A 12791-nucleotide genomic window follows, 5' to 3' on the forward strand; every position below is an offset into this window, starting at 1 on the left:
GGCCGTGTGGGGAGGGCAGGGGGTGGGCCGCGGGGCTCTGCAGCCTCTGGGGTTTCGGGGTCTTGGGGATGGCCCCCGCCCCCGAGAAGCCAAGACACGTGTTCCTCTCGACGCGCTTGGAGATTTGGGAGAGGGCGGGCACCTTGATTTGATGCAGAGCTTGTGGGACTTGCCTCGGGACAAAGACGGCCCCTTGGTGGTGGGACTGAAGCCGCCCCAAAGACGTGCCCTGTGGCAGGCGCCTGACAGGCTTTTCCGTTGAGCAGAATGTTTCTCCTTCACGGAGCAGATCCCACCAAGGTTTTCAGAGCGCTCCAGGATCGGGGTGTCCCCGGGAAGGGGTCCGAACACAGGCTCCATCGATGGCCGTGCGGTCATGACCCGTTGGTCAAGCAGAGGCCTGGGCCCACTACAAGCGGCCGTGGGTGCCCCTGCGTCTCGCGCCTGGAGCCCAGGCCAAGCAAGGTTCCTGGGGCCAGGCAGCTGTGCCGGGGGAGCAGGCGGTGCTATGGACGGGGCGGCTGCTGGCCGAGCCGAGCTGCCGGAACCCTCTGCACAGACTCCGTGGAAAGGCTCTCTGCCCCTTCCTTCCTTCGCTTCCTTTTTCTTAGGGGTACAAGGTGCTTTATAGTAAATTCACGGGGTTATGCAGCCATCATCACAATCAATTTTAGAACATTTCACCAGCCCCCCAAAACCCAGGTCCGTGGGCACTGTGTCCCTCCCCCCACCCCCGCCGGCCCCAGTGAGCCAGCGTTACACGGATGGAACCAGACGAGGTGGGTTCTCTGTGTCCGGCTGCCCTCCCTGGACGTCTCGTCCAAGCTCCATCTGTTGAAGCGCATGTCCGGGCTTCACTGCTGGTGGCTGAATAATCCTCCATCGTGTGGATGGATGTTGTGCCGATGGGCCTCGGTGTTGCTTCCAGTTATGAGCTCTTGTGACTGGGCTGCTGTAGACATCCGTGTGCGAGTGTTTGCACGGACACGTTACAGCTGTTCTCTTGGGCACATAGCTGGGAGTGAACTCCCAGGTCACCTGATGACTGTCTTTAACTACCTGAGTCGTGGTTTGACTTGCGTTTCCCTAGTAACTAACGTAGTAACTGGCGGCATGTTTGTCCTGTGCTAATCGGCCGTTTGTGCAGACATCTTCTCTGGAGAAATGTCTGTTCAAATCCTTTGCCCTTTTAAAAAAAATTTGGTTTCTTGTCTGTTTATTGCTGTGCTGTAGGAATTCATTATGTGTTTTGGTTACAAGTCCCTCATCGGATATAAGATTTGTACATATTTTCTCTCATTCTGTGGCTTGTCTTTTCAATCGCTTTCTCGTATTCTTGATGATGTCATTTGTAACACAAAGTTTATAATCTTGATGAAGTCCAACTTATCTATTTCTTCTGCTGCTTACGCGTATGGCATCGTAGCTGAGAAACCAGCGTGTAATCCAAGGTCATGAAGATTTCTACATTTCCTTCCAAGGGTTTCATAGTTTCAGCTCTCACATTTGAGTCTTTGATCCGTCTTGAGCTCAGCCGTGTGTTTGGTGCGAGTTAGGGGTCCTGCTCCTTTCCTCAGTGTGTGGCTGCCTGCTTTCCCAGCACCGTTGTTGAAACGATGACCATTCCCTCTTCCACTGCCCTTGTCCCCGTCGTCTCTCTCGCACAGCTCTTGTCAAAGCCACCCGTGACCACATGGTCACGGTCATTCTGAGGCCCCATCTGACCCCTCCTCGGCACTCGTGGTCATCTGTCACCTGGCTTCCAGGCCCTGCCGCTCAGGGCCACTCCTCCTTCCCTTCTGCCCACCTGCTAATGAGGGGGGAGGACCCCACTCAGGGCTGGGATGCCCCCGCTCCCTGGTGACGTCAGGCAGTGTCCTGGGAAGAGTCCACTCTGACCTCGCATGTCCCACCGACCGGCCCCTTCCCTCACCTCCGGCCGCGCATCCTCCTGGCATGTGAGGTGTGGGGTGTGGGGCCTGGGGCCCGGCAAGCGGAAGGCAGGCTGGCTCCCGCTCTCGGGGGGGGCGGGGGGGCAGCTTCCTCCCTTCGTGCAGTGATGATTGATGAGCGACACTGGGTCTGACTCGGGCTGCACACTGCACGGTGAGGCATCTTCAGTGCCCTCCGAGCCCCGTGAGCCACAGAAGCGTCCATACCTCCAAGCGCCAGAGGAGACCCGGGGCTGGTGGCGCAGCGCCCGCAGAGAGCCCCTCAGGCTGGCGTTGCTCCGGAGGCGGGAGGGACACGCGGGGCCCGCGAGGGGTCCGGCGGGCAGGCGGCGGGGCGTCCGCAGGGAGCAGAGGCCGGGGTCACTCGCCTGGCTCTGGTCTTGCTGCCTGCTGCACGTGGGAGGTCTTACCGAGCCTGGTGGTCTCGTGACGGTAGAGACGGGTGAGAAGCAGCCCCTCTGTTTCTAGGAGGTGGGGGAACACAACACCTGCCGTGCGGTCCTCGGGCTGCTGAGTGGCAGGTGTGTGTCTTTACCATCCTTTTCTGTTTAATCCCAAAGAAGCCAGAGAGTGAGTGGCAGAAGGTCGACTACATCATGGAATTCAGCGAGTGGCTGTACCACAACCAGTTTCCTCTTGAAGACGTCGTCTTCCACCTGGAGTGGGCGATCGACATCCTGCTGAGGATGCGGCCCGACAGGGGCTCCCCGGAGCCGGCAGCCGCGGGGGCCGCAGGCGCGGGGGCCGCAGGTGAGCGGCGCGGTGGCGGGGGGAGGGGCCGCCCGCCGTGAGGGGCTCCTGGGCTCCGCTGTCCCTGAGACGCCCCCGCAGGCCAGTGCCCTGTGGGCTTGGCGAGGTCAGGGCCCTGCCTCCCCGGCTGCTGGTCCCTCCCGCTCCAGCAGAGCTCATCCACCAGGAAGGCCCAGCCCAGGCCTTAGGGAGGTGGTGGGAGCCCAGCCAGATGGACGGAGGGAGGGGCGGCATCCCCTCACTGCCCCGACGGTGGCTGCAGCGTCCCTGCAGGTGGGCCTGTTGTCTCCACTGGGGGAGCCCTGGGAGGCCCGTCCCTGAGGGTGGCCCCTGTGAAGGTGGCACGCCCCTCTGGAAGAGTCTCAACCCCAGGCCGGGTGGCAGGGGCCCCTGGGGACCAGGCGGGCACAGGGGGCGGGCAGGGAGGACACCCAGCGGCCCCTGTCTTCCAGAAGAGCAGGTGTCCACTCCGGCGGCCCCGGAGGGCCCAGGGGCTGAGGGCTCGGGGCCCCCCTCCCTGGAGAAGCTTCGGAATGTACGGCAGCTTGAGACGCTGGCCCGCGCCTACACGCTGCTGGCCCTGGTGGTGACCCCGAGCGCCGCCAGCCACCAGGACTACTGCCTCATGGCCTACACCTTTCTCTGCCGCATCTGGCAGGTGAGGCCCCGGGAACCTGCACTTGCACAGGTCCTATGTCTCTCCCGGGACAGCGTCCCTCTCCCCTCCTTCCCAGCAGCACCCTCCCTGCTTTGGGGACTCAGGGGAGGAGGGAGGGCCTCGCTGCTCCCTACGAAGTGGCCCCTCCTCCCCAAGACTCACCCCAGCGCCTTTGCCCAACCACCCGCAGAACCCTGTCTTTCCACCGCGCTGCCACTGGGCTTCCAGAACCTTCTCTATGCCCCCTCTGCACGGCCTCCGAGCTGCCCTCCTTCCCACCACCTCTTTACGGGGCCCCCGGGGCAGCTCCTGGTCGACTCTTGTTCTCAAGGACCTCCCGCCGTCGGTGACCGCCCAGTGGGACAGTGTTGGCAGGACAGGCCTTTCTTCTGGGGGCACGTTTGCACCCTGCCCTCGGCCATGTGCTGGGGACAACAGGGCCATCGCCCTTTGGCAGCAGGAAGGACTGGGAAGGCCGTCCTGGGTCTTAAAGGTGCCCCAGGCCACTACCACCCACCACCCACCACCCACCACGCAGCGACTCTGCGATTCTTTGAGAACCGCTAAAAGTCACTTGAGTGTGTTCTTCATTAGAGACGTTAATTCATTTTATGGGGCTGACAAGCTCTTCTTAAGGGTCAGCTGTGCGTCCCCGCAGGCCCAGAGTCCTGGAGGAAGCCCCCCGAGGGCAGAGGAGGGCGGCCATGTGTCCACCCACCGAGGGGCACTGCTGCCACCTCTGCGCTGGGCGGCTCATGGGCTGGCCACTCCCTCCCAACCTGCCCTCATACCTGAGTGCATGGGAGGAGGGGAACCCGCTTCTGTTATCAGTGTTGCAAATTCGGATTTTCTTTTGCCAGGTTTCTTTATTAACAGCAGGAAAATCAATTTCAGAAAGTAGAATTCCAGCAGCAGCAAGTTCACATTCATTGTTGCTTCAAAAGGAGAAGAAAAGCAAAGACAGAGAAAAAGACAAGGACAGAGACAAGGACAAGGGCAGGGCCTCGAAGCAGGTGACCGTGCCCTCCCGGCAGCCAGGCTCTGCCCCAGCCGCCCTTGAGGCTCCTCGTCCCAGAGGCTGGGCCGCAGAGGGCAGAGCTGTCCCGGCTGCTCTGTCCGGTTTCCCCCCCTGGGAAGTGGAGCCAGTGGTTCTGGTCCCCCTGCCCCGGGTGTTAGGAGGTGACACGGGGAGGGTCTGGCTTCTCCCCTGTGGTTTGTCCTCTGCGCTCCCAGAGCGGCTCCCTCCCTCTGCCCAGGTGCATCTGGGCCCTGGCCATGCGGGGCGGGACAGCACCTTGTCTCCATCCACTGGGGGCCCGTGCTGCACGTCACCTTGTCACCGGAGGAATTGCCCGTCTCTGGGGCTGCGCTCGCGGCAGCGCCCCTCCCGGCCGTCCCGCCTCACTGTCCCCACTGGGGACGCCCCTGCCTCCCTCCCCCATCACTGCTCTCCAGGAAGTGGAGACACGTGTGGGTCCGGTGTGGCTTGCCGTCGGGCTGGCAGCCCAGGGAGGGCGCCACGCACGTCCCCAGAGGCGCTGCCGACCCATCCTTTCCCGCAGGGCCACCTGGGTGTCTGCTTCGAGCTCCACCTCCTAAAGCAGAGCCTGGCTTCCTGCTTTGCAGTTTCAAAGCCCCACTCCCGGCAAACGCCTTGAAGACGTACCAGCAAGCATAGAAGAGTGGGCTTCCTACGCTTGCCCCGAAGAAGCTATATCAGTATTTAAACAGGATCAGAGCAACTTTGCCGTCAACCGGTCAACTCTCCAGAAGCCGGTGAGTGGACCTGAAGATGCCGTCCCAGGCCTGTGTCCGTGTCCTGCCTCCTGGCTTGTTGTCACAGCTGACGCTTTCTGGTGTGAAGTGGGACCAGAGAGGGATGCACAGAAACGGGGCTCAGCTCAGGGAATTGTGAAGAAGGGGCTCCTGGGCATAAGCCCCCAGACCCCCCACAGGCTCGTCCCCGGCCACCTCCCCCTCCAGCTCAGGGAATTGTGAAGAAGGGGCTCCTGGGCATAAGCCCCCAGACCCCCCCACAGGCTCGTCCCCGGCCGCCTCCCCCTCCAGCTCAGGGAATTGTGAAGAAGGGGCTCCTGGGCATAAGCCCCCAGACCCCCCCACAGGCTCGTCCCCGGCCGCCTCCCCCTCCAGCTCAGGGAATTGTGAAGAAGGGGCTCCTGGGCATAAGCCCCCAGACCCCCCCCACAGGCTCGTCCCCGGCCGCCTCCCCCTCCAGCTCAGGGAATTGTGAAGAAGGGGCTCCTGGGCATAAGCCCCCAGACCCCCCCACAGGCTCGTCCCCGGCCGCCTCCCCCTCCAGCTCAGGGAATTGTGAAGAAGGGGCTCCTGGGCATAAGCCCCCAGACCCCCCCACAGGCTCGTCCCCGGCCGCCTCCCCCTCCAGCTCAGGGAATTGTGAAGAAGGGGCTCCTGGGCATAAGCCCCCAGACCCCCCCACAGGCTCGTCCCCGGCCGCCTCCCCCTCCAGCTCAGGGAATTGTGAAGAAGGGGCTCCTGGGCATAAGCCCCCAGACCCCCCCACAGGCTCGTCCCCGGCCGCCTCCCCCTCCAGCTCAGGGAATTGTGAAGAAGGGGCTCCTGGGCATAAGCCCCCAGACCCCCCCACAGGCTCGTCCCCGGCCGCCTCCCCCTCCAGCTCAGGGAATTGTGAATAAGGGGCTCCTGGGCATAAGCCCCCAGACCCCCCCACAGGCTCGTCCCCGGCCGCCTCCCCCTCCAGCTCAGGGAATTGTGAAGAAGGGGCTCCTGGGCATAAGCCCCCAGACCCCCCCCACAGGCTCGTCCCCGGCCGCCTCCCCCTCCAGCTCAGGGAATTGTGAAGAAGGGGCTCCTGGGCATAAGCCCCCAGACCCCCCCACAGGCTCGTCCCCGGCCGCCTCCCCCTCCAGCTCAGGGAATTGTGAAGAAGGGGCTCCTGGGCATAAGCCCCCAGACCCCCCCACAGGCTCGTCCCCGGCCGCCTCCCCCTCCAGCTCAGGGAATTGTGAAGAAGGGGCTCCTGGGCATAAGCCCCCAGACCCCCCCACAGGCTCGTCCCCGGCCACCTCCCCCTCCAGCTCAGGGAATTGTGAAGAAGGGGCTCCTGGGCATAAGCCCCCAGACCCCCCCACAGGCTCGTCCCCGGCCGCCTCCCCCTCCAGCTCAGGGAATTGTGAAGAAGGGGCTCCTGGGCATAAGCCCCCAGACCCCCCCACAGGCTCGTCCCCGGCCGCCTCCCCCTCCAGCTCAGGGAATTGTGAAGAAGGGGCTCCTGGGCATAAGCCCCCAGACCCCCCCACAGGCTCGTCCCCGGCCGCCTCCCCCTCCAGCTCAGGGAATTGTGAAGAAGGGGCTCCTGGGCATAAGCCCCCAGACCCCCCCACAGGCTCGTCCCCGGCCGCCTCCCCCTCCAGCTCAGGGAATTGTGAAGAAGGGGCTCCTGGGCATAAGCCCCCAGACCCCCCCACAGGCTCGTCCCCGGCCGCCTCCCCCTCCAGCTCAGGGAATTGTGAAGAAGGGGCTCCTGGGCATAAGCCCCCAGACCCCCCCACAGGCTCGTCCCCGGCCGCCTCCCCCTCCAGCTCAGGGAATTGTGAAGAAGGGGCTCCTGGGCATAAGCCCCCAGACCCCCCCACAGGCTCGTCCCCGGCCGCCTCCCCCTCCAGCTCAGGGAATTGTGAAGAAGGGGCTCCTGGGCATAAGCCCCCAGACCCCCCCACAGGCTCGTCCCCGGCCACCTCCCCCTCCAGCTCAGGGAATTGTGAAGAAGGGGCTCCTGGGCATAAGCCCCCAGACCCCCCCACAGGCTCGTCCCCGGCCGCCTCCCCCTCCAGCTCAGGGAATTGTGAAGAAGGGGCTCCTGGGCATAAGCCCCCAGACCCCCCACAGGCTCGTCCCCGGCCGCCTCCCCCTCCAGGGCATAAGCCCCCAGACCCCCCCACAGGCTCGTCCCCGGCCACCTCCCCCTCCAGGGCATAAGCCCCCAGACCCCCCCACAGGCTCGTCCCCGGCCGCCTCCCCCTCCAGGGCATAAGCCCCCAGACCCCCCCACAGGCTCGTCCCCGGCCACCTCCCCCTCCAGCTCAGGGAATTGTGAAGAAGGGGCTCCTGGGCATAAGCCCCCAGACCCCCCCACAGGCTCGTCCCCGGCCACCTCCCCCTCCAGCTCAGGGAATTGTGAAGAAGGGGCTCCTGGGCATAAGCCCCCAGACCCCCCCACAGGCTCGTCCCCGGCCGCCTCCCCCTCCAGCTCAGGGAATTGTGAAGAAGGGGCTCCTGGGCATAAGCCCCCAGACCCCCCCACAGGCTCGTCCCCGGCCGCCTCCCCCTCCAGCTCAGGGAATTGTGAAGAAGGGGCTCCTGGGCATAAGCCCCCAGACCCCCCCACAGGCTCGTCCCCGGCCGCCTCCCCCTCCAGCTCAGGGAATTGTGAAGAAGGGGCTCCTGGGCATAAGCCCCCAGACCCCCCCACAGGCTCGTCCCCGGCCGCCTCCCCCTCCAGCTCAGGGAATTGTGAAGAAGGGGCTCCTGGGCATAAGCCCCCAGACCCCCCCACAGGCTCGTCCCCGGCCGCCTCCCCCTCCAGCTCAGGGAATTGTGAAGAAGGGGCTCCTGGGCATAAGCCCCCAGACCCCCCCACAGGCTCGTCCCCGGCCGCCTCCCCCTCCAGCTCAGGGAATTGTGAAGAAGGGGCTCCTGGGCATAAGCCCCCAGACCCCCCCACAGACTCGTCCCCGGCCGCCTCCCCCTCCAGCTCAGGGAATTGTGAAGAAGGGGCTCCTGGGCATAAGCCCCCAGACCCCCCCACAGGCTCGTCCCCGGCCGCCTCCCCCTCCAGCTCAGGGAATTGTGAAGAAGGGGCTCCTGGGCATAAGCCCCCAGACCCCCCCACAGGCTCGTCCCCGGCCACCTCCCCCTCCAGCTCAGGGAATTGTGAAGAAGGGGCTCCTGGGCATAAGCCCCCAGACCCCCCCACAGGCTCGTCCCCGGCCGCCTCCCCCTCCAGCTCAGGGAATTGTGAAGAAGGGGCTCCTGGGCATAAGCCCCCAGACCCCCCCACAGGCTCGTCCCCGGCCGCCTCCCCCTCCAGCTCAGGGAATTGTGAAGAAGGGGCTCCTGGGCATAAGCCCCCAGACCCCCCCACAGGCTCGTCCCCGGCCGCCTCCCCCTCCAGCTCAGGGAATTGTGAAGAAGGGGCTCCTGGGCATAAGCCCCCAGACCCCCCCACAGGCTCGTCCCCGGCCGCCTCCCCCTCCAGCTCAGGGAATTGTGAAGAAGGGGCTCCTGGGCATAAGCCCCCAGACCCCCCCACAGGCTCGTCCCCGGCCGCCTCCCCCTCCAGCTCAGGGAATTGTGAAGAAGGGGCTCCTGGGCATAAGCCCCCAGACCCCCCCACAGGCTCGTCCCCGGCCGCCTCCCCCTCCAGCTCAGGGAATTGTGAAGAAGGGGCTCCTGGGCATAAGCCCCCAGACCCCCCCACAGGCTCGTCCCCGGCCGCCTCCCCCTCCAGCTCAGGGAATTGTGAAGAAGGGGCTCCTGGGCATAAGCCCCCAGACCCCCCCACAGGCTCGTCCCCGGCCACCTCCCCCTCCCCGAGCACCCGGGGGACTTTTCCTCACGCATTCCCTGCACAGGTCACACTCCTGAAGGTGAAATTCAGCCGTGCCTGGGAGTGCCCCCCGGCTGCTGCGACAGGCCACCGCAAACCGGGTGCTTAAAGCAGCACAAAGGTTTTTCCTCACAGTTCTGGAGGCCACAGGTTCAAAGTCAGTATCACTGGGCCGAAGTCAAGATGTCGGCGGGGCCACATTCCCTCTGGAGGCCCTAGGGGAGGGTCCTTCCTGCCTCTTCCAGCTCCTGGGGGCTCCTGGGCTTGTGGCCGCGTCACCTCCCCCACCCCCCGCCTCCGTCGTCACGTGGCTTCTCCGCTGTGTCTGTGTCTCATCTCCCACGTACAGGGGCCCATACGATGACACGTGGAGCCCGCCTGTATCATCCAGGGCAACCTCCCCAGCTCAGCATCCTTACCTTGATCACACCTGCGCGCAGGTTCCAGGGGTAGCGCCGGGCTACTTCGGGGGCTGTTTTTCAGCCCCGCACCTGCCTGGTTGCTGTGCTTGTGGAAATAGAGACTCTCGGCCTCTAACCGCCCATGGCTGGCTTCTCTCTGGAGCGTGGCGTCCGCGGGAATCCTCCGCGCTGCTTCGTGTGTCTGGTCGTGTTCACATCGTCGGTGACGAGTATTCCGTCTGGTGACTCGACCACGGCCTGTCTGTCCTTCAGCCACGGAAGGCACGGGGCTGTCTCCAGCGTGCCTGTTACAGATGTCTCAGGGCCCACGTGCCCACGTGCCTGGAGGGCACACCCAGCAGCGGCGTTTCTGGGTCACGGAGCACGTGTATCTCCAACTACAGCATGTTGACAAACTGCCTTCCGCAGTGGTCGTGCCGTGAGGCCCGCCTTCTCACCTGGCCGTCTGGGGGGCGTGGGCCTCTCACTGGGCTCAGCCGGACACTCCCTGACTACGGTGAGGCCGGACGCCTCTCAGCGCCTTTTGGCCACTTGAATGTCCTCTTTCGTGGCCTGCGTGTGCAATCGGTCGCCCATATTTTATTAAGCCTCTGTTTTTACCTTGTTGAATTGAAGGAGTTCCTTATCTGTCTTGGAGAAAACACTTTGACAGTTTATGACAGCAGGTCACCCTCCACTCTGGGCCTTGACTGTCTTGAGGTCTTCTTGTGAATACGGATTCCAACTTTTAGTGTACGAAAAAGTATTAATCTTTCCCTTTATGACTAGTGCCTTGTTGTGTCCTGTTTAAAAAAATGTTTTCCTTCCCAAAGGTCATGAAAATGTCCTCTTATGATATTTTCCCAAAAGCTTTATACTTCTACATGTCAGATTTAGGTCCACTTGAAGTTGGTTCATGTGTGTGCTGTGAGGTGAAGGATCCGGTTCTGAGCTCTCCGATCTGGATAATCTGAATGTTCTAACACTTATTGAAAAATCGCTGGCCTGGCTTCTTTGCCACGCTTGTCATGAATCAGGCGTCCACACCTGCACCAACACCTCACTGTCTGAGCTACTGAGGTTTGTCACCTTGACTGCTTGGGAGAGAACATTTCCTGACCTTGTTATTCAGGAAGGTCTTGGATGTCCTTTCCATCGTCCATGTGTTTCCATGTGTCTTTTAGAGTCAGCTTGTTGGCTTCCATTGGAAACCCTGGTGGAGTTTTGGCTGTGCTTGCATTGAATCTCGAGATCAGTTTTTGGTTTGGGGGAGAACTGACGTCTTTGCCACATTGAATATTCCAATCGATGAGCATGTTCTAGTTCTCTGTTGACGTAGGTCTTCTGTAACTTCTCTTGATAATGGATTTGAGTTTTATGCGTGGAGGTTACACACATTAGATTTATTTCTATGTATTTGATGTTTGTGTTGCTGTTATAAATATACCTCTTTTGTTTCATTTTTTTAAACTCCAGACGAAATCTAGAAATATAATTGTTTTCATCTTGACCCTGCAGCCATCAGTTTAGTTAACTTCTAGGTAAGTTTGGTAATCGATCTGTAGATTCTTTGGATCTTATGTGTATGCACAGAGTCTGCATTTCGTCCGCAAATGTTTTTCCTCATTTCCGATCATTACACTTTTTATCTCCTTATTCCACTGGCTGCCACCAGCACAGCGCTGAACAGAGATGGTGACACCTCCTTGTCCTGCTCCCCGGCTGAGCAAGGGGGCTTCAGCATCTCACTCAGTGTCGTCGATGTTTGCTGTAGGTGCTTACGGGTATTCTTTATTGATTAAGGAAGTTCCTTTGTTTCTATTTGCTGAGAGTTTTAATCACAAATGGCTACAGATGTTTATCAAGTATTTTTCTCCATCTATCACATAATGGCTTTCTTCTCTTTCCTTATTTTATTCCCTGATGCTTATCAGAATATTGTCAACTTGGTTGAGACATATTATTCGTTTCATTTATCATCAGATGCAACTGGCTAGTATTTTGTTCGGGGTGTTTGCCTCTATGTTCATGAGGAAATTGGTGTTTAATTTTCCTTTCATACTACACGCTTGTCAGGAAGTGGTAAGAAGCTGCACTGACTCTGAACTGTTTTCTGCTCCCAGCGCTCCTGACCGCAGGTGTGTGGGTTTCCGCACAACAGCCAGTTCTCTGCTCTCCTTGGACACCAGCTGGGTGACCCCCCCATTTAACTCAGTTCTGGCACTACGTGCCAGGGTCAGTGCAGGCCCCACAGGGTCAGGGCTCCGTCCCTCGAGGCCGCCCCCACCAGACGCCGGTCACAAGTGTCGGGTCCCCAGGCCACTGCACTCCATGCAGTGTGGCCATGAATCGGGTTCCCACGACCCCCTCCTCAGGTTCGATGTTTGCCATGACAGCTCCCAGACTCAGGAAAACGCTTGACTTAGCTAGATCGCTGGTCTGTTACAGAGGATGTTGTAAAGGATGCAGATGAGCAGCCCGATGAGGGGGTCCATGGGGCAGGTGTGGAAGGGTCCCGAACACGGGGGAGTCTGTCCCCGTGGAGCTGGGTTGTGCCGGGCACCACCCTCCTGGCAGGTGGACATGTTCACCAGCCCAGAAGCTCTCCAAACCCCTTCCCGCAGGGTTTCCCTGCAGGTTCCGGAACAGGGCACGGCTGATCGGCTCTCGGGCCGTTGGGAATTAACTCAGCCTCCAGCCCCCGCCCCCCCGCCCAGATGTCGGGACGGGGCTGAGGGTTTCACTCTCCCATCACGTGGTTGGTTCCTCCGGCCGCCAGCCCCCATCCTGAAGCTCTGTAGGGATGGCCAGGAGTCACCCTGCGAGTGTAAACTCAGGTGTGGGTGAAAGGGGCTTGTGAACCACAAAATCCGAAGGGTTGTAGGAGCTCAGTGCCAGGAACCAAGAACAAAGACCAGAGGTGTGTGTCTTATTCTATCACAACATCACACTGACCTTTTAGTCAGTTAGAGAGTGTTCCCTTTTTTAACTCTTCTTGGGAATAATTTGTATAAGATTAACTGTTATTTCTTCCTTAAATGTTTGGAAGAATTCCCTGGTGAAGACTTCTGGGCCTAGATCTATTTGAGAAGATTTTAAAATATGGATCCAATTTACTAAATAGTTACAGAACGCTTCAGATTTTATAAATTTTTTGTAATGTTGGTGGGTTGTGTTTTTCTAGGATGTTTCCAGTTAATATAAAAATTTAAATTTATTGGCATAATGTGGTTCTTACTATCCTTTTTTTTTTTTTTTGCGGTATGCGGTTCTCTCACTGCTGTGGCCTCTCCCGCCGCGGAGCACAGGCTCCGGACGCACAGGCTCAACGGACGGCCATGGCTCACGGGCGCAGCCGCTCCGTGGCATGTGGGATCCCCCCGGACTGGGGCACGAACCCGTGTCCCTTGCATCGGCAGGCG

At 60.8% G+C, this 12791-nt stretch overlaps 1 protein-coding gene across 1 annotated transcript in view; it reads left to right on the forward strand.

Annotated features, from left to right (window-relative positions):
* The window catches only part of CFAP46 (cilia and flagella associated protein 46), a 92503-nt gene that overhangs the window by 45131 nt on the left and 34581 nt on the right, over positions 1-12791 (forward strand). The window contains 5 exon segments of the mRNA XM_065894741.1: positions 2513-2671; positions 2879-2894; positions 3158-3360; positions 4221-4373; positions 4987-5136. Of these exon segments, the coding sequence (XP_065750813.1) occupies positions 2513-2671; positions 2879-2894; positions 3158-3360; positions 4221-4373; positions 4987-5136 (681 nt within the window).

This window comes from Phocoena phocoena, chromosome 16 (assembly GCF_963924675.1).
Source record: "Phocoena phocoena chromosome 16, mPhoPho1.1, whole genome shotgun sequence".
Lineage (NCBI taxonomy): Eukaryota > Metazoa > Chordata > Mammalia > Artiodactyla > Phocoenidae > Phocoena > Phocoena phocoena.